This window comes from Zeugodacus cucurbitae, chromosome 6 (assembly GCF_028554725.1).
Source record: "Zeugodacus cucurbitae isolate PBARC_wt_2022May chromosome 6, idZeuCucr1.2, whole genome shotgun sequence".
Taxonomy (NCBI): Eukaryota; Metazoa; Arthropoda; class Insecta; order Diptera; family Tephritidae; genus Zeugodacus; species Zeugodacus cucurbitae.
The window spans coordinates 50,305,163-50,327,364 of record NC_071671.1 but is presented as its reverse complement, the minus strand read 5'-3'; the positions used below and the strand labels follow the sequence as shown (position 1 = coordinate 50,327,364).

Genomic DNA, 22,202 nt, shown 5'->3' with positions numbered 1-22,202 from the left:
AAAAAAGTTATATAACCTCTAGTACTCTAAAATTAATTTAAAGTTTGCCTATAGGTGTCGCAGACGTCAATATGATGTCAGAAATATATTTACTCTGACATTTGGAACTTAATTTACACAAAGTGGATCGTAAGTTTTAATTTCGTAGAATAGTTTTTCTCTCATAAAAAATATTTTCTTTTGAAACCATTTTTATAATGAACAATTTTTTATCATAATAAAAATTTCCTATACATTTTTTCTCCTATAAAAATTTTATCCCATAAAAGAATTCCTATAAATTTTTTCTTACAATGTTTTTTGCGTAAATCACCTCTTAAAAACGGTTTAAAATCATCTGACATTTATAGCATACAAATAAATAATCTTAACAGCCGTTAGAAGGTGGATTCAAATTTGTAAAGCTATCAGATTTTCAAGCCACACGCCATATATTCGAAAAAATGTTAACAAATAACTAAGTTCGTGTTGGTTCACGATACGTGGCCCCGACTGTCAGGGAAACGGGTAGAAGCCAAATTCTATTTAATAATTAAAAACGATTTCAACACACACCTGCATCAAGTTCCATGCTGCCGGTCATCGACACATTCAATCGATCATTGGACGCCGTCAATATGCCTTCCATTTGTGCCACGGAAGCACGCTGCAGCTGGGTACGCGATGCACCGCCGTTGTTGTTGTTCGTGCTTATGACGCTGCTCGACATGACGTTGCCACCTTGTGGTGGTGTCTTTTTGCGACGCATCACTTTACCGGCTGGCAGTTGGCCGCGTACGATGCCATTACCCTCTAACGGTTGTTGTTGTTGTTCAGCCTCAATTGTTGCATTTGTTGTTGTTGCTTGTGTTGCTGTTGTGTGATTTATCGTCTCATTGCCATTTTGATTGTCTGTAGCAATGTTGTTGCTAATTAATGTTGCTGTTGCTGTTGTTGTATTTGTTGTATTCTTATTATTCTCACTATTCTGGTGATTGTTAATTAACTTGGCCGCTGCTGTTGTTGTTTCGCCGTTGTTGTTATTCTTCAGTTCAACAACATCATCATCATCATTAATGGTGTTTGCCATATAATCACCGTTATCCGCCACAACGTCTGCATCCATCTCCATCTCCTCGACATTGGCAGCAGTGTACTGTGCTTTTGTTGTTGTTGTATTGTTTGGCAGCTTTGCATTTGTGTTATTGGCCTCAGTGTTGTTGTCGTTAGTGCTTTCTGGTGCTAATTTTTGTTGTGTCTGCGATGAATCGTTTTGTTCGTCATTCATCGCCGAATGTGCTGTCGTTGTTTGCGCTGGTTGTTGTTGTTGCTGTTGTTTGCCATTTGACTTTGGCATGTCTTTTAGGAATGGATTGAAGCGTGCCTGCCGATTGGGTGGTGAATTCGAATGATAGTCTGTGGTGGGGTAAGAGAAAGATATGAAATTTAGTTAAACGGTACATTTTCTGAATGTTTCCATCTCTGAGCGTTGAGGTTATGACTACAGTTTTTCGAATTAATATGTATTTTGTAAAATAAATCCATAAATTTTGACCTAATTCGGGATGTTAAAATCTCCAAATCTTCTGATATGTATAAATCATAGCTAAAAAGCCCTGGCGATACCATGTTGTTATTGTTGTTTTTACTTAAGTCAGCTGAATCTCGTTTTTGGATGTTGGTTATTTATACTATTCATCTAACGGTATACTGGTCTTATTAGACTATTTAGAAGGCGTTAAAACGGGCGTTTTGGCAGTCGAAGGGTTATTGGGGCGCCAAGACTAAATAAGCGTAAGTCCAATCTACTGTAGTATCGCAAGCACCGATCCATGTTCTGGTTACCATATTGAGTAGAAAAAACCATTAACGAACTATTTATGAATGTTTTTGTTATTGATGTAGCAGTCAAACTGGAGGAAATTGGTTATTTTTTGTGAAACTAATCTTTGGATAGACATGAATTCGAATTCTCGATTGTGTTTTCATTAGACAGTTCCACGCTTCAGAATTGACTTTGCAAGGCTTTTAAATATAATCTGTCTAGATCCTATAGTAAAATTGAACAGAAGAATACCGGACGACATATATCAACCGGTCAATGCCTGTCTATTATTATTATTATATAGAACCGACTATCGGATGAGCGGACGATTATTAGGTTTTCAATATAAAACTTTTACTAATTGCTAAGACCCACAAAAATTTGAAATCGAGGAGTATGTAGTTAGTAGGAAGGTGAATTTCTGGTCTTATATGGATTTGACAGTCATAACTTCGAAGTTGTAGATAATTTCGTATACCTGGGAACCAGTATCAACAACACCAACAATGTCAGCCTCGAAATCCAGCGCAGACAGGTGCTACTTTGGACTGAGTAGGCAATTAAACAGTAAAGTCCTCTCTCGACGAACCAAAATCAAGCTCTATAAGTCGCTTATCATTCCCGTCCTGCTTTATGGTGCAGAAGCTTGGACGATGTCAACATCAGATGAGACGACACAAGGAGTTTTCGAGAAGAAAATTTTGCGCATGATTTATGGACCTCAGAACCTTGGCAACGGCGAATACTGCAGACGATGGAACGATGAGCTGTACGAGTTATACGACGACATTGACATAGTTCATCGAATAAAAAGACAGCGGCTACGCTGGCTAGGTCATGTTGTCCGAATGGACGAAAACACTCCAGCCCTGAAAGTGTTCGATGCAGTACCCGCCGGAGGAAGCCGAGGAAGGGGAAGGCTTCCACTCCGTTGGAGGGACCAGGTGTAGAGCGACCTGGTCACACTTGGAATCTCTAACTGGCGCCGAACTGCGAAGGAAAGAGAAGAGTGGCGCGCTCTCATCGATTCGGCTATAACCGGCTAAACGGTTGAACGCCAATAACATACATAAGGATTTTAGGTCTGTTGACAGTACCCGAGACCAATTGATTTCTCTGTCCAACAGCATTTGATTACATTAGAGTTTAGGTATGTCTAAAGATATATTTGATACACGGAAGGCCATCTTCATAAGCCTAACCAAACATAACCCCACTAAAAATCTTATATGATTTGCTCACCTGGTGTCTCATCAATGCTCATTGAACGCATAGAAGCGATATCATCGTTTGTCAAATTGCTGCATGACACCGCCTGAAAATAGAAACAGAAATTATTTTTAGTAATCAGCAAACAAAAATTAATGTAGACATTAAAGATTATTAAATAAAAATAAGACTGACCTGCGAACCATAGCCGCTCGATGTGGACGAACTCATGCTGGGCGTGGCCAGTCCGGTTAAATGCTTCATATTCGCATTGGCGCTGGATGTATAGCTCAAGTAGCTGTTAGTGGAATGATTGCTGACATCCATGAATGAGTCCATGGTCTTCGATGCGGTCAGCCGTGAGCGTGTGTGATAACTGTTCTGCTGATTCTTCTCCTGCTCAAACTCATTGGTGTATTCCGAGTCGCTGTAGCTGTCTTCGGGCTCTTCCGCGAGTGCACGATGCACGCCGAGCGGTTCTTCGTGTAGTGTGGTCATGCGCATGCCCAGTAGCTTGCTGGTAGCCGGTGAAGCTGTGGATTTACATTGGAAATTAGTGATCATTAACGGGCGACTGTGATAATTTGTGGTGTAAATTGTGAAGTGTGGAAATTTGATAAATTTTTGACTTAAAAGTAAATATTTATTTTTTGTTTGACACCTACGCTTGGTCGGCGGATTGCGCTGATTGAAATTCAAATTCAAATTCAAGAATGTTGGACGCGCTGCATTCCGAAATAAGTAAACAATTTGTGTTTATTATATTAATGTTTCTATATAATATGCATGCATACATATGTACATACATACATAAACACATACATATATATATTTGGTATATATGTATGTATGTATTTATGTAGTGGTATGGTGAATATCTTTTATGTGTGTGTGGTAGAAACACAAAAAACTAAACTAAAACCACTTTTGCTTTTGTTGCGGTGAACTGCGGCGGCAACGACAACAATAACAACAACAGTAACAATAACGAACAGTAACGAACTAAAGAAACACACACAACAACAATTCAAGGCGAAATTGGTGCGTGCGCTGAACATAGTCTAGAAATATTTAAAATTACATAGTTGTGTAAATAAATGCCCACTAGAACTGTTGGATATAAATAAATGCTAAAATGCGAAGAAATCTAATTAGAATTGCTAGAAATGAAATGCTATAATTAAACAAATTGTATGCGCATACTCAAACGCCTAAGCTTTTGCTAAACGGCGAAATGATTTAAAAAATGTTGCTGAAACTGAATTACAACACACAGAGGTGAGTTCTAAAAACAAATGATGGGAAATGATACTGTGGTATGTTGCTAATAACACTGTGCAACAAAAAAATGTAAATGTTATAGTTTTAGATTAAAATGAAATCTTCTAGAAAACATATTAGAAGCCGAACTTAACGCTTGTTCTTTTTGCAACTCTATAAGTTAATGAAGTTCAAAACAAACTTAACAGAGTCGGGATAAGCGCTCTTGGAAAATAGTACTTCTAAAATTCTCTTATAGGTCTTTAAAGACAATGAACAGTCTTAATGTGTTATTCGAACGATTTTTGTCCAAATTTCCCGAAGAAAATAGTTTTGAAATTGTTTTTTTTTCCACTACCGAGACAAAATGCCGCTAAATTCGGTGCATAGTTTAATAAATAATTTTAGACATTTTGGTCCATCTAAAGTACAGGGTTGTATTTCGATATCGATTGCAACGACGATTTTATTGAAATCTCGAATAAAAGTGAAATATAAATCCAGTTTTTAATATAGTATGTGTGCTGCAAGTAGATAATAGCTTATAAATATCACTATGAAAACAGTTCTCGTTCGGATAATGAACGATTCAAGCACGATTTCTCAGGCGTGAGGTTCCCAGCGGCTCTGTTAAGTGTTATTTCATCTAGAACGTTGATAATATCACATCACTAACAAATGAGATTTCATTGCAGGAAAGCTCTTTCAGACTGTAATATCTCCAATATCAACATTATTAAGACAACACTCTGTAAACCATGGGTATTGAGATGTCGCAACGTAACCCAGTGCACAATTGTTTCAGCAAAAACTGATAAAACAAATGGCTGCAGTTGGATTTATAACAATACGAAATACTCTCCATATTTTTATTGGAGATTGTAGGCATCGATCTTTGCTATATATCTAAACGGTGGTTTTGAGAGTATTTGTTAGTATTGGAATTTCGTAAGCACACGGATGTATTTTATAAAAAATTAAATTCGTTTTAAAGCCATTAGGTACTATTAAACAAATTTTAAAATACTAAAACCCTGAACAGCTCGAGTGATAAGTGTGGAAAAAGGTGTGAAGAAAGCTACTGCATCTGGATGAGTGTGTGATTCATTTTATACGATAATAAATCTTTATCTTTGTATAAATATTGGGTTCAGCAAGTTTAAAGCCGTATCTAAGTGACTGATGGATGTTTGATACATTTTTATATGCCAAAAAAATGTTTCGAAGAAAGATCTCTATCAAAATATTTTTTTTTACTACTGCTTTACTGAAATGTGATATTTTTTACGGTCTGAATTTGTAATGTATTGTGTCCGTACACCTGCTTGGACATATCCATAAAATCCATATCAATTACACTGTCAGTCTTAACAAACACACATGTACATAAATCATAATCAATTTACATAAATAAGTAATAAATAGGTGTAATTTTACGTTTTGCAGAAGTCGCTTATTTACTTATTTATGTGTGAATTGTCGCTAAAGTGAATGGAGCTAACATCAAACTAAATGACGGCTAATCAATAACAATAGAACTGGGTAAATATAAAAAGAAGAAAGGGGGGAGGTGACGAAAATTTATTATTTGCAAGTATATGTGTTTAGAAAGACCAGTGTGAATGAATGATGGTTTCTATGATTTATGAATATATCGAAATGAAGCGAACTAACCGCCGTTTGACTGCATTCTTATTAATAACGGTATTTATAGAGTTGATTGCTGAATAGATGATGCGATGTATGTTTGTTGTTTTTATGCTTTTAATAATAGACTAGTATACTAACGTTATATCTAGTATATATACTCCACTCTACAAGCCGACTGAAAGTATGACTGACTGACTGACTGACAAGTATGTTTATCATTTTTGAATAATTTATCAATTTGTAACCATGTAATTATTTGTTTACTGACACTGCTACTACTACTGACCTAACCTCACTTGCCGTCATAAAAATTATCGTTCATTAATAAAAAAGTGAATTAACGACAATTATAATTAATTTTATAAGGAAAGCAGGTCTATAGTTGCGACATATTTATTATGTACTCATTTATTACGGTAGACATACAAACAAGTAAACAAAAATAATCCCAGAGGATTACCGATTGCCAGTAGAAGTTGTAAGTAAGCGCTTTTAAATTAATTTCTGACCCACAAGCCCGCACACAATCATACTTCCCAGGTGGGTGTGCATACATATATACGGGTATTTGCATGTTTGTTTGCATTTATGACTGATTACTATTTGCGCTGCTTGATTGGCTGGCTTGTCGTGTTGATTTTACTTTGTCCAGGTAAATAAAAAGTCTGCAGCACTCATTTAACCATTATTAATTGGCTCAAATAACGCGGAGAAATGGTTGTAGATACACATATACATATACAGAAGCGGAGTTTCTAGGAATTAAATATGTATTATATATTTTTTTTTATATATATGTATTATATTTTAATATGTAAACTTTTTGACCTTTAGAGAAATTCAAAGAATTTGCGTTTGTTCTATATGAAATATGTTTAGCAAGAAGGTGTGAGCAAACCCTTAAAAGAGTTGTCTGAAAGTTGTCTTATTTCGAAGAAGTCGAGTTCAACACGAGCCTAGCTTATACAACAAAATTTCAGAATCATTATGAAGCCCAAACTTTATAAATTGAGAGAGAATTATAAATCAACACGTTTCAAAGGCAGAAAACTGTACGTGCAGTACATTGGTGTCAGAGACTTGTAGTTGGAAATGAATCTAAAGAGTTTCTGAAGATTCAACAATTATCATAATCGGTTTAAATTTTAAGTTTGCTCGCTAAAAGCATAAGGATTGATGTTCAGTCTGACGTCTACCAAAAACTCGCACAATGATCATGAAAATAGAGCTGTGGATAGTGGTTCTGATGTCTAGACCCGATTTTTTTCATTAATTAGTATACTTATAATCATGCACTAACAGGATGAAAGGTATTTTCTAAGAGTTCTTGGAGAACACCATCATCTTCGAAGACTTTTTTTCGAAACTGCAGAAATGTGTATTATTTTATTCCAGAATACTTAAGATGTAACAGATTTAAAAACACTCGACCCTCAAATGACTGGAAATAACGAAGAGGAAAATCTCTTGAGACTACTCACTGAAGTTGTGAGAAAAATACGATGAAAAAGTTCCAATTACAATAATTCGGTAAGTCGGAGAAACTACTGAACTGACAATAGATCAATTATTTTAACTGACATAAAGAATATAATAAGATCCAATTAGGTTAGTTGGGCTTTAAATCTCGTTGGGCCTCAACTGCACACAATTATACTTCTACTATAATTGAAAAAACTTGAGAAAAATGTATAACGGGACTTAAAAATAGACAACTATTTTTAATAGATTACTAAGTATAAATACGTGTAAAAAAATCAGTTAGTTTATAAGAAGATTTCTTCAGCGAACATAATTATTTTTATGAACATCGATTGAAAAATATATTTTGTTGTGTTCTTCTTAAAGAGTGTAATTTTATGCTATGGATTACTATGAAAAATGTTATAAGGTTATGACAAAATTAAAAAAAATTAATATAATTAAACAAATATATATATATATTTATATATATATATATATATATATATATTCAACAAATAAAAGATTTTAATGCAGCTAATAAACAGAGTTGCCAACTAAAATGTGCTACAAACAACTAACACTAATTTGGTGGCTAAGTGGCTAAGTGGCTAAGTGCTCAAATAATTAATGCAACATTCATGAGATGAGCTGAGACGAGATGAGAGAGGCGAATAATGCATAGACACCAAATGGACGGATGAAATGACGCAAATGCGGGTTCTGGAACGAAACGCGTACGAAATGAGCAGGAATAAGAACTTGTATGCTTAATACGAGTATTATGTAGACACTAGCTTGCAACGGCGATAAGCTGCGTTCTTTTTTGAGGTTAGATTGTATATTTTTAATTTTTATTTTTACACTGACAGTACATACAAATGCTATGTAGACAAGTGTGAACGCTAAGAGGTTAGTGTGATTGTGTTTGATTTTTGTTTTCTTTAAGAGTGTGTGTTTTAGTAGCCACAGCATGGGAGGTCACTAAATATGTACTAAGTAGTAAATAGCAACTGGAGATATGTGTACACACATACATATTTATTATGTTTAATGGCGTGTATTTATATATATTGTAAAAACTGATTGTAAGGAAATAACGGTGCATTAGAATAAGAGAGAAAGAGACGGCACATTATACGAGTGTGTATTGTTTTTACAGTTACAACACGTTTTGATTTGAGTTGAAATTGTTTAATAAAACAATAGTTGTTGTATTTTTATGTAATAGATTGCTTGTATACAGTTGGTATGGAATGTAATGTTTAATTTATTTTTGTTGTTTTCGAAAATTTTAAAATATTGAATATTTTGAAAAAAAAAAAAATAAACGAAAAATTATTAACTGTAAACAAACAATATTAATCAGCAACTAATGTTGTTGTTCAATTGTTGATCATACAACATTACAACAAATTCAAATCAATTCAAATAAGAATATGGTTATTTTTGTATATACGAATATCTTATAATTGCATTGTGAACGAACGAGCGAGCGAACGAATGAACGAACGAACTATAGACGATTGACGATCGTAACTAAGTTGTTGCTTTTAGCTAGCTGTACGCTAATAATTGCTTTTATTTAATTGTTTACCTGACAGAATAGAGCCTGGTGTTTTTTGGGTGAATTTATGCGTTTGATTTAGTTGGTTGATTGGTTGGTTGTTTTGGTTGATTTGGAAACAGAAACAACGTTGCATTAGAAGGAGGTTAACGAATGAAAACAACCAAAGACGCGTTATATAGTTGTTGTAGCAGTTGATTTTTGATTTTTTTTTTAAGAAGTTGGTGCAAAATGGAAGTAGTAGTAAGTACAATTGTAGTACGCGTTTAAGAATAGCGATGTTAAGCAGTAGCAGTGAGATAGAAAGTAATAATGGACAAAAAATAAGTGTTAAAAAATTTCAAATTAATTATTTGAGTATTGAAAATTTTCTTAAGACTTAGGATTAATGGAAATAAAAGTGGTTATATTTTAATATCTAGATAAATGGAATATAATTTCTAGTTTTGTAATATTCGAACTTCAATATCGGAACTAGCCTAAATTTGTATGTATAAAGTTTCAAATTAAGAAAAAAATTTTTTTTTTTTATTTTAATACAGTACAGAACTAAAGCTAGTGTTGTCTAAAAGATCTGTGTTAACAAAAAAAAATAAAAATTAAAATTAAAGATATTCACGAAACTTTAAGCAGTTAAAATTTGTAAGAAATTTTATCAGAAAATAAAATTAAAATGCAAAACTATTTTTTTTTAATTATTAGACGTTAAATACAGTAAATTATAAAAAGTAGCCTAAATGTAGGCAATGGATTGCTATTTTTATATAATTTTTATAGTTTTGATCTAGGAAAACTATAATAACTGTTAAATGGCAAAATTATCATTTAAATAGCTCCTAAATGTAGGCAACGATATTTAATCATTGAATTGAAAATTTAAAAATGTTTAAAAATTTTCAAAAAAATATTTATTTTAAACCGTAAACACTTTTTAAATAATCTTATGTAGGTTCCTATATATTTTATGCAATTAGATCCGATATGTTAATTTTTTGAAGACGCTAAAAAAACACCTGAAAGTGCCTCGTTTCGTGAATACCCTTAAACGTTTAAACATATTTAAACATAAATTTTCAACTAACTTATGAATAGCTATAACGATTCTCGAAATATTTTCTTATTTTTCGATGAATGAATTAAATGTTTTGAAATGTACGATATTGATGGACTTGATTCGTTTAAATAATTAATTTTAATTATAATTACTTTTGTTTTTAATTATTTTGTTTGCAGAACAAGAAAGCAATTCATCAAATGCTTTAGCAAAATTTGGAAAAGCTGCATTAACTGGGAAGCGTGTACATAAAAAGTAATGATTTGCAAAAGCACGATAGCTATATATGTATTATATATTATAACGGTTATACATATAAAGTATGAAGCGTAAAAGTGAGACGTACAACTCAGTTACAGAGTGTTTTTACGGCAATCTTAAAACGTGATTTTTTTCAATAAATTTTTTTTTGCTTTCAAAACTGCTTTACTGTGGCAGAGGAAAAATGATTGGGGTAAGGTAATTGGGTAGATAGAACTGTGCTGAGTTTGGCTTATAAACCGTTATCAACTACAAATTGCATTTAAATTGATAAGGAAATATATATATATATATATATATATATATAAATAGCGCAAGTAATGGAGACTACAGAGTATGCTTGATGTCAATGAGCGCAAGTTTACTTTTAATGGTAGTCGAAAAGAGAGAGGTTGGAAATTAATTGGAGAGTTTTCGTAGGGATTTTGGAATAAAAAATTGTTGTGGAAAGCAAACAACAACTGAAACCGCAATGCTTTTGAAAAATCAATATGCTGCGGAGGCGCAAACTACCAAGGACATGTTGCCAAAACCAAAATAACATTTAATAAATTAATTAAAATACTTTTTTGGGGTTTCTAGACTCATGTGGGTGGCTTGAGATGACTTGAGATGAGATGTCGCCTTATTGGGGACATTTCTTTTGTTTGAAACTTTATGCGGAAACCATCAACAAGTGTGGAGATTTACATTTAAACAGCAAGGTTGTACTTAAAAAGGGGGGCTTTAAGCAGCAGCTTTTCAAAAATATCAAATTCAAAGTGGAAACAATTACTTCTCTACCGCACTCTCTTATGTTAATACAATTTTATAAAAAAAGTGGGCTTTAAACTCTCCAGTATTGAACAGCAGTTACATATAAAAAATGTTAATCATTACAGAAACCGACTTATATACTCTAAATTTCAATGAATACTACCATGATAAAAAGCAGTTTTACATTAAAAAAAAACTATGTTTCTAAATAGGTACCTAATTTTGAAAAATGAAAAAATCTAAGGTAATACAATTTGCCAGCAATATTTTGCTTTGTAAAAAAATGCAGATTAAATTTTGCGCACAAGCAAAATTTGAAGCTACAATTCTTACATAATACAAGTGAATCACGAAACATGTTCATTAAACTAAAAATTACGAAGTGGAATATTTTTTGTAGAGTTGTTTGTCGAATAATTGGAGAATTAGAACACAAATTATGCACGAATTTGCGTGAGCAAAAAGTGTATAATTAATTTTAAAAAAATATATAAGAAATGAAAAAAATAATGTTTTATAGAGTAAAAAAATTCGAAATCAGCGCTTACGAACAGAAAAAATATATAACACTACAGTTAATATATTAAAAATTGAGAATAGAATTGTGCTTGAGCGCACATGAAGCCATTCTTACCAATGCCAAATGGTTTGCATGGGGGCTCATCATTGCTGCCCTTGCCGCCGAAACTGTGACGATTGCGTGTGCCGAAATCGCGTATGGCTTGATGTGCTGAATGGTAAAAAATATATATATTTATTAAAATATTATTTACATATTTACAATTATTTAGCATTATATTTACCTGGAAATTTGGAGTTCAATGTTTGGTTGTTGAGATCAGCAAAGGATTCAGAGCGTCCGACATTCAGCAGCGACTCCATGGAGGCATCGAAACGCATGAGCTGTACAAGAGATTTGTAAATGAAAAAATATTACATTATATAGTCTATACTTTTCTTTAGTAAAGTGCCATATACTTAATTGTGTCTACATAATATTAATTGAAGTATAGTAATTAATATATATTTAATATTAATTGTACTACTTGCTTAACTATATATTACTAACTAAAAACAGAAAAGGGTTTCCAAAAAGTTTGTGTAACCAAATATAATTAAATATATAGTTAAAAAGAATGAAACAAACACATACATACATATAAAACACACACATTTAAAAGTGGCACATAAAAAGTGGATTCGAAAGTGAATGATTTCGAAATACTCATATTTTTCGAAGTGTTGCAACGTTGTTTTCTCCATATTTACTTTGTTGTGATAATTGTGGTTACTGTGCTCTTTGCACTGTGCTGGTGTGGTGAAAACTTACCAGTAAAATTTGCTATTAATTCGGCAAGTTTGTCAATAAACTCAGCAATTACTCAAACACAGTGAATACTTACAGTTTTCTGTAAGTTTGTTTTATTATTATGTTTGATGGCTTGTTCTCTAATTTTTAATAGATAAAAAAATGTATTTATAACAAAAGAAAAAAACAATTTCAGAGGAATATTTTCTCGTTACAAAAATAATTATGAAACAATTTAAAAAAACAGCACAAATATTTATCTAGCTTGAACTTCCAATTATTATATACAAATTGAAGGGACTATAGGATTTTCAGTAATTCGAAAGTAAAATAAAATTTCAAGAGTAATTAAGACCAAAAATTAAATAAATATATGTATGCTCGAAACTTGAAAAAAAAGTTGCAACGGTTTTCTAACCTATACACAGCCGTTTCAAGTGTAATGAGCTGATTACTCCGATTTTATTTCTTAATATTGGACACCAAACTGTTTTTTCTGTAAGATAGAAACATAAGTAAAAAATTTGGTATTCTCAGATTTTCGAAAAGTTTCGAAATTCTAAAAAAAGGCTTTTAAAAAATAATAATTATTAAGTACAGGATACAGTTATTAAAAAATGCAAAATATAGAAAACAAATCTACATATTCTACTTAATTCAATTGTGTATAAAGTTTCTCGATATATAAAATTAATATTTTTTCGAAGATCTAACTTTGACCTTTCATATCATCTGTTATAAATGTAAATTTGATCGAACATTTTTAAACACCATTAAATTAAGAGGAAAATGTAGAATAAATTCCCATTTTTGATGTTAACTATATCCTTTAATTAATAATTACTTTTTTAGAATTTCGAAACCAAATATATAGATTTTGGAGGCTAACTTCAAAAATCGGAGAATGCAATTTTTTTGTTATGTGTCAAAAAAATCAGTTTGCTGGAATACCCAGCCGATTGTTGTACTGTATAATATTAGGAATTAATTTTTCAGATAAACTTTATGCCGAGAGTTGATACCGAAAATAAAAGAAATTGTTCCAAATTTTCGTGTAGGCTTCATTTATCATAAGGTTCAGTTCTACATTGTATTGGATAAAAATATAAACAATTTACTTTCCGTTGAACGAAAGAAATAGCATCTATTGAGACGACTGAGCCGGGATACTCTCCAAACAACTATATAAAAGATGACTAATTTTTACAATATTGATTTTCATAAATAAAACAAATTTCTTTATAGGACTATTTTTTACTAACGTATCACAATCGTTTGAAACATTCTTAAAGAAGATTGATCCACATATTTTCAAAATTATTATATTTTGCATAATGTTCAATATTTGCAGAAAGCACTTATTGTTTTTTTATAAAAGAATAAAAAAATTGAATAATGCTGCCGAATAGACATCGGAGTCAGAGCCAGTTATGTAGCACCGATTGACGTGAGAACGTTAGTATGTGGGTCTTTAAGTTACCAGCTAGTCCTTTGCGTTAAAAGATTTTCAATTTGACGAATTTTATATATATTAATCAAACTAAATATTTTTTAACATATTTTATAAATAAAAAACATAAGAATCATCATAATAAATCATTACATTAAATATGAGTTATGAAACATAAAAATTAATTTAATTTAAATTTAAGTTTCATAATTTTTGTCAACGTTAGCGCCATTTTGAATGAATTTAAATTTTATAAATAATTTATTTGAAAGATATTTTTTTATATAAAAATAATATTTATAACTATTGTTTTATTTCATAGAGGCTACAAATTTGAGGTTACATTTTGAGCAGCTAAAAATTTACTTTAAATATTACTATTTGTTTTGAGAAAAAAATATACATATTCCTGCCTTCAAATCCACTTTTAATGCTTCACTTTGTGGTTTTTTCGCAAAAAAAAAATGTTTTCAATTTCGTTTTTTTGCACACTTCGCATACTTACACTTGCTGTTGTTGTTTCTTTAACCGTCTGTGCGGTAGACAATTATGTATTACAAATGTACGTACGTTTAACGTATAACGTATATGTGTTTATGTGCAGACGGCGGTTATTTCATAATTTTTATAGGCGCCCAATTTGCATTACAACAATGTAATTTGTTTGTTTCAATTTTTTTTTGTTGGTTTTTTTAATTTTGTTGTTGGTGGTTAATAAGTTTGTTAATAATTGTAGTACATAGGTGAGGTGGTGGTAGAATTCAAATTTTGTTCGACATTTGGTGAGGACAATACACATATTGATTGATATATTAATTCAAATTTGTTTGGTTAAGTTTTGGTTATTTGTTTTTGTTTTCGTTTTTTGTATTTTTTTAGGTGAAAGCGCAAAAAAGTGAGAAAAAGAAGAATTTTGTTTTAGAGCTTGGTAATATAGTTCATAGAAACGAATTCAAATTAGTAAACGATTAAATAATTTATATATATACATACATATTGGTATATATGTATGTGTATATTATATAGTAGAAGCAGCTAAAATTGTGATACGAAAATTTGGCGGAAAATAATAAAGCTTTTTTGTGTCAGTAAACACAACTAACTACGATGTGTCTGTTAAGCGACTGGTGGCGTAGCTACGATTAATTTTGAGCCGAAAGCTCGAGTGGCATACAGTACCTGTGAGAAGTTGGGCACGCTGACGGTCTTGCGCATTGACAACGGTTGGCCGTGCGCAGTCTCCAGCTCTTTAACGGCAACGCTTTGACGCAAGCGATCGAGCGTCAATATGCTCTCCACAGCGGAGACGCCGCGCGTGTATTTTTCTACAACAAACAAAAAATAAATAAATTTCAAATAAAAATAATTACAACAGCAACTAAAATACACACCGATGTAGGTTTCGCCATCACTTGCGGAGCAATCATCACCGCTGGCGGCAAGCTGTGCCAAGGATTCGCGATCTTCCAGCTCTTCGGATGCTTTCGGTATGTTGGAGACCACTTCGTAGGTGACGCCCGTCTGCAAAATGGCATTCTCGCCGCGCACCAAACGGAACTTCTTCAAGCGATCGGTAATGCTTGGTCCCTTCTTGATATTTATGCTAATTCGTTTGCGCAACACGAGATCCATGGGTGCGGGGTGTGAGAGCCGCACTGTGGTGCGTAAGATCAGGTAGACACGCTCATTGGCTTCGGTAACACGATTCAGCGCCTGACTGTCGTGCATGGACGAGTCCCAACTGGCGATCGAGCAGACATCCTTCTCGAGATGTTGTAATATTTGTAGCGTGTAGAATTTATGTCCATGCTCTTTGGAGAGTATCGAATTTTGACCGGCAACAGAGAATTCATCATTGGTATTTTGCGCAGACATATCGTCCGCGTTTAGATCGAGAAACAAGACTGGCACGTGTGGTTCCATGCCGGCTGGTGGTTCCCAAGAGGCTGGCGCGCCGGGTATACCAGAACCGGGTGCGGGTACCAAAACAGCATTGCGTTCTTCAGTTAAAGAGACCCACTGATGCACCAAGCTGAGCTCGCGTTCGCGTTCCTCCTCGGTCTTCTCCTCCTTCTTGATCAGCTTCTGTATCTGCTGATCGAGGTAGGAGCGTCGGCGGCCAAGCGCTTCACTCCAACGCTCGCGCAGCACGGTGAGATCTTCCTCCTGATACGAGTCGAGTGGTCGTTGTAAACGCGAACGCACGCTAATGCTGCCGATGGCAATATTCACTATGGACTGACAGATGATCGGTAGTGTGCCGGAATTTTGTACGGGCTTAACGCGCACATTTACGCGCCGCTGTTGGCCCTGACGTAACTGATAGATACCACCGGTGAGCACTTCGGTGCGATTTGTCACCTCCACCGGTGAGTATTCACCATTGTCATTCAACTCGTGTATTTCCACCCACAATTCGATTTTACGTGACAATTCCGCCCAGCGATCGACTAGCGAACGCGCCTTAGCCTGTTGTTGCTCCACCTCCCAACCCTTGGTTTTGGAGAAACCGGCGCTGCGGTGTCCCCAAACCTCAACCGAGAGCGCACCCTCAATGCAGTGCTCCAGGAATTCCTCATTTATGGCGACCGTAAAGTCTTTGGTGTGCTCAAATTTGAAAACTTTATTCTGATCGTGTGATGGCGCTTCGGCGTTGATCACAGGCACCACCGTCTCTTGGTGGCCCCAAAATGTATACTGGCAGAAAACGAAGTTGGAGAGTGAGAGCGGCAAGCCGGTGGCGCTCTTTATTGAGACACGACAAGTGATTTGATTGGACATCGGATCAACGGGATCGTCGTATTCATCGCGTGAATCGGTCGAAGACTCGGAAATCGATTCGCACATGCGATCTTGTGGCATTTGACCGGCAATGCGTTGTACCTCGACCTGAAGTCGGCCAGCAACTTCACCTTGTTGACTTATGATGGGCGTGTGATAGTCCAGCTTAACATCGTGGAAGAGAACTTCAAGGAATATATTAGCGACGCCGATCAAATTGTGATTCTCCTGCGACTCGTAGAAGGGATCCAATGATTTGGAGTTTTCACTCTCCTGGAAATGTGCATAGGATTAGCGAAAACAGAAATAAAATTGTTGTTTTGAGTGTTAAAGGGAATTATAAGGAGAGAGAGAAAGAAAGTATTTGGTTGGCATGTTCATATGGTACGAGTAGTAAGTAACAATTACCTCATCGCTATCTTCATCGTCGGAGTATGTTTCAACGACAGGCTTTATATTTTAGTTATTTTGTTTTTTTTTCGAGCGTGTGTTTTGAGCGAGTATGGCAATGGGTTAGTAAAAATGTAGAAATGCAGAAATGTTGAAATGGAATAGCATAGTTAGCAATACATACAAACTGGCATAATTATGTACAAGCTTTGAAAGCGTTTAGTTAAAATGAAGGAAATTAAGTGTAGAGTACTTACCAAACCATTCAAAATACGCTCCTTATGCTCCTGATACATTTCGCGCATGTCAATCAACTTGTTCTCCAACTTCTCCATGGTCCAAATTTGACTACCGGAATTTGTGCGCTTGACCAAAATGGCTGGCTCGCTGACGAAAGCGCCGCGCTGCAAAGGAATATGAATTAAGAGGGTTTACATACATATACATATATGACGTTTGTTAAAAAAATAACGGGAATTTTCGAATTAAAAAAATATTTTGAATTGAATATTTTGAATTGAAAAAAATTTTTTGAATTTTTTTTTTTTAATTTAATCGTTCCAATCGTCGAAACCCTACTCAAACTTCATTTTTGGGATAGCCTTTGGTTCTTTTGGAAACTTTATAATTTTTCCCGTTATTTTTTGAACACATCATGTATACTCATATCATTTTTATGATGGCATTTTAGCTAATTTAATGCCAGCCAAAAGCCAACACTTACCCGTCGATTGGGACTAAGATTGGCTGGCGGTATTTGCAAAGTAACTGAGAATTTTGTCTTCTTCTCCATCTCCTCGGCAAGGAAATTGGCCTCCTGCACCAAAGCATTGGCGCGCATAATATCGTTTTTCAATTGACCCAGCGAACGCTTGAACATCTCATCGCGCTCCTAAAAATAAACAAACAAATTACCATGTAAATATTTATCAACATTTTTTTATTTCGAAATTAATATGCAAGGCTAATAGGCGCTAATGAAGCTACAATAAATAACGGTACATACCTGTGCCCACTTCTCCACACGCATCTGCGATGTAGGTGTGTTCGGTGTAATCTTACCCAAACGCAAGGGATCATATGGTGTGTATGGAGCGTAGGGGGTGCTGGGTGACAAAGTGTTACGCAACTGTTGGAATTGACGCTCATACTCCTGCGAATGGTTGAATAAACAAAAAATTAATTTTTAGGCAAACACATAGTTTATTGCTTGCTCACCTGTCGCTGCTTCTCCAAAGCCACTTGCTTGTCCTCCTCATGCTGCCGCTCGAGACGCGCAATGGCCGTTTGTATGGGATCATTGCTCAGTTCATTCTGCATTATCTCATCGCGTGCAAAATTATAATCAATCAACTGTGCTGGGGTTTGTGGTTCCGAGATCATGTTGGCATTGGCGCTCTTCGGACAATTTACACGGAAGAAATGATGATTACCCCAGAGTATGCGGTCGCCATTGTGTAGTGGAATTTTCTCCAACACCGCCGAACCGTTCACAAAGCAACGAGCACCCTGTATGGGTTCCACGAAGAGTCCACCATCTTCGATGACAATGACACAGTGTTCAGGTTGTATACCAAGGCCGGATAGTTGTATGTCTGGTTGTTGGCCGGAAATGCTATGACCACCGATTAGGGTGCGATCCTGGAAATGAAATGAAATTATTAAAAATCATACAACTTATAAAGACTCTCAAAGAGTTCTCTCCAAATATTTTAGTTAAGTTTCTATGTGTAAGACAAGAGGAAAAACAAAGGTTAAGTTTCGAAATGGAATAGGCTACTACTCGAATAATGTTTTTGAAACTACACTTCTTTGAAAATATTCTAAAAATTCCGGGTTCTTTACAGTTACGTAGATCGTAGACTGTCGTGGAAATGAGACATGATGATCGCCAAAATAACGGCTAACTTCTAACGGTTTTTAAATTTTATCAAACATATTGACAATCGTTCCCAAATCCAAGTGATAACAACAACAAAAACAAAACCATCACTCACCTTCAAATAGTAGACCAACAACTCATTCAGGGACGGATCAGCATTCAAATTGACTAAATAATATTTATTCTTCTCCACTTTAATACCGCTCGCCTGCACGCTTATGCCCATCTTCTCAAGCGCTTGCTGACGTTCGTTTTGTATACGTTCGGTCTTCACCAATTTCTCCTCCCACGTTTGTGAGATTTGCTTCATTAGGTTCTCACTTTCGGCCAGCTTGTCGTGTATGTCGACGCGTTGTACATCGCCCACTGGCGAACCGGTCGCATGCTTCAGCATATTACGTAACGCCTCCACTTCCAGACGCAGCTCGCGTATGATGCGCGCATTCGGATCTTCATTGACAACGGCATGATTGACAATACGCTTGGCGCGGTCGGCATAACGCAGCGTCGACAGTGTCTCTTCGTAGTTATCGGCAGATGGCGAGATTGTGGCAACCATAACGGTTTTGGAATTACCACCCAAATTGTCCTTTAGCAGCCATGTGAGTACGGAGTCACGGTAGGGTACGAATTTGTCATTGCCACCCTTCTTGCCATTCGATTGATCGGCCAACTTTGAGATGACCAAACCAAGGGTGGTGAGTGATCTGTGAAAGGCAATTGAAAAATTATATTTTATTTTCATATACAATATTTTCTTCCCCTCACACGAAGAACCACAAACTCACTTATTAATGTTGGAGCCCTCCTTGAGTCGATCGCCCACAGCACCAGTCTTCACAGCGCGTTCGGAACCAGCCAAATCCACCAACGACATACGTGACACTTTCTCACCACTCACACCGGTCGCCTGATCTGTCAGTATTTGTGTGAGTACCACCGAGAAGACAGCATGCGAACGTGACGATTCGGCATTCATATTCGTTGCGGCCACAGTACGTGATTTATTGCCTTCGGTCATGAGATTGTCAATGTCCTTGTATGAGGAGACCGCCAATTGTGACAAACCATCCACATATGGACCCAACACATTGTGTTCACGCACCTTGAGTGATTGTTTATTTGGTTTCGGATCGAGTAGATCGTGTACTTTCTCATTGTAGATCTCCATGTAGGACACCTCCACCTTGTACATGAGTTCCTGTGTTGATTTGTTTGCAATGGCTGAGAAGAGCTTATCGCAAAGGCGTGGTATGATGCCTTTGCTCTCGAGCGAACCCATCATTGTGTATGATTTGCCGGAGCCTAGGAAGGAGGATGAAGAAAAAAACAATAAGCAAATATAATAAATAAATAAATAGTTCAATATGTTTGTTTGTATGTAAATAATGTGTGCGTGCAGCTGTTGCCTGGTGACACATTGCACTCACCTGTTTGGCCATAGGCGAATATGCAGGCATTGTAGCCTTGGAATGCATTATCGAGTATATCACGTCCCACACAATCGAAAACGGACTCCTGTGAGGCGAAGTTTTGGTCTTCGGGATTTAGCGAGTAGAAGCAATGATCGAATGCAAATGTCTTGGGTGGCTTTCTGTAAAGACAAAAAAAATTCATATATAATTTATGTAAAAAAAGTGCGTATAAGCACAGACAAGTAGTGACAAAACAATTTTCGCTATCATTATGGTCAAATAGGCTTAGTTATGCGAGGGAGCACGTGCGCAAGCATTAAATCACTGACAGTTATTGCAATTCTGTGCTGCAATCGATGAGTGCCCTGTCGGAATTTCTTAAGAATTGACGTTTGTGATTGACATAAGTAACTGGTCAAATTTCTGTAGTAAAGCGTAAAATTTTGCATAACGGTTTTCTATAGAATTTTTCAACTGATTCTCGAAAAAATTTGAATTAGACCAAAAGATAAGATACAAATTTTTAGACAAATTAATTCATATATGCAGTTTTTCTGTGGGGCTGTGAAGATCCTTTCGTTCAGTTATATTACTTTCACAGTTTCTCAGTTGAATTGTAGTAGATGTTCTATTTTTTAATGAGATTAATCTTAAATAAGAATATAGATTAGATTCAACTATACTAAGGATCTTAGTCTTGGAATTAATACAAAGTAATTCTAAAGAGCCAAAGTGAAAACAAATGCTAGAGGAAACTTTCGGAAAGTTAGTTGTGAAAGTTATCATAATCCACCTTGATAATGTAAAAATTATTTTGGTGTTAGACAAGGTAAAAAATGTATCAAAATTTACTTCAGAATTGAAAGTATGGTTAAAAATCGTTTATATAATTTACAAGTAAAAACACGAAAATATTTGACGGGAAAACAGATTTTTTATATTTTTAAATATATCACAATAAAGGTCGGTCTTTCCATACCAACAAATAGCCAACATAAAAAGTGAAAACCTCAAATATCTAATCAAAATTCTGTCGAAAAACGATATAGAAACTCGGTTTAAAATTTAAAATTTTTCCTACAGGGTTATTGCATAAATTTTCTTATAAATATATAACTATACATGTATGCCTCACTCACCTCTCCAATTTGTCCAATGATGGCGGATTTTGCAGAATTGTCTGCTGTTTTTCCATCTCCACGATGCATTTTGTGCCCAACTCGATTTCTGCAATGAAAAGAAGACAACATCAAAATTAATCATTATGTACAATAATGAATATTATATGACAATTTAGTTGACGCTTTAATGTTTTGCTTATGTTTGCTGAGGAAGTGAGTATGATTCATCGATAAATTTATGAAAATAAGTTACGGATATAATCCTAGACATAATATAGTACGTAAGCATGAGACAATATTGAACGTAAAAGCATTTGCAATAAAGATAATATTATTAAAGAGAAGTGAAAATAATTGAATGCACTTATTAATTACACGCTTTGCTTATTAATCAACTATTAATTGAAACCTATGACTAGCATGAGCGCATATTTTCAGGTTATGAACATAAGCATAAATATGTTTTTTATTGCATTAACTTGATGAGAATTATAGTAGTACCGTTAGGCCAATAATAATAATAACATGTATTAATTTGAACGGTTCTGTAATTAAGTGGATTTTTTACAACTTTATGAGAGAGGAAGAGAGAGGGATTATGAAAGATTTATGAAAGATTTATATTGGAAAGTTTTATCAAAGCTAGTAATATCTGCTATACACATATAAAAAATCTTTAAATAATGTAAAATGATTCAATAAAGAATAATAATACCGTCGAATGGATAGTCAATTTAACTTGATTCTCGTGAACTTGGAATACACTGGAGATATCAGAGAGCAATATTGGACCCAAACTTTTACATTTTTAGAAATTTTTTGACCTTGTAAG

At 34.7% G+C, this 22,202-nt stretch overlaps 1 protein-coding gene across 3 annotated transcripts in view; it reads right to left on the bottom strand.

Annotated features, from left to right (window-relative positions):
• LOC105214540 (kinesin-like protein KIF13A) overlaps window positions 1-22,202 on the bottom strand; it is a 178,866-nt gene that overhangs the window by 2,486 nt on the left and 154,178 nt on the right. For all 3 annotated transcript variants that reach the window (XM_054234015.1, XM_054234014.1, XM_054234013.1), the window contains exons 3-17: window positions 21,389-21,476; window positions 20,265-20,428; window positions 19,623-20,139; window positions 18,950-19,541; window positions 18,171-18,593; window positions 17,959-18,105; window positions 17,677-17,844; window positions 17,210-17,356; window positions 15,173-16,835; window positions 14,961-15,106; window positions 11,826-11,925; window positions 11,657-11,752; window positions 3,209-3,546; window positions 3,047-3,119; window positions 556-1,395 (exon numbers count right to left, since the gene is read on the bottom strand). In XM_054234015.1, coding sequence (XP_054089990.1) covers window positions 556-1,395; window positions 3,047-3,119; window positions 3,209-3,546; window positions 11,657-11,752; window positions 11,826-11,925; window positions 14,961-15,106; window positions 15,173-16,835; window positions 17,210-17,356; window positions 17,677-17,844; window positions 17,959-18,105; window positions 18,171-18,593; window positions 18,950-19,541; window positions 19,623-20,139; window positions 20,265-20,428; window positions 21,389-21,444 — 5,470 coding nt within the window. In that variant the 5' untranslated portion in view covers window positions 21,445-21,476. The remainder of the gene's footprint in view (window positions 1-555; window positions 1,396-3,046; window positions 3,120-3,208; window positions 3,547-11,656; window positions 11,753-11,825; window positions 11,926-14,960; window positions 15,107-15,172; window positions 16,836-17,209; window positions 17,357-17,676; window positions 17,845-17,958; window positions 18,106-18,170; window positions 18,594-18,949; window positions 19,542-19,622; window positions 20,140-20,264; window positions 20,429-21,388; window positions 21,477-22,202) is intronic.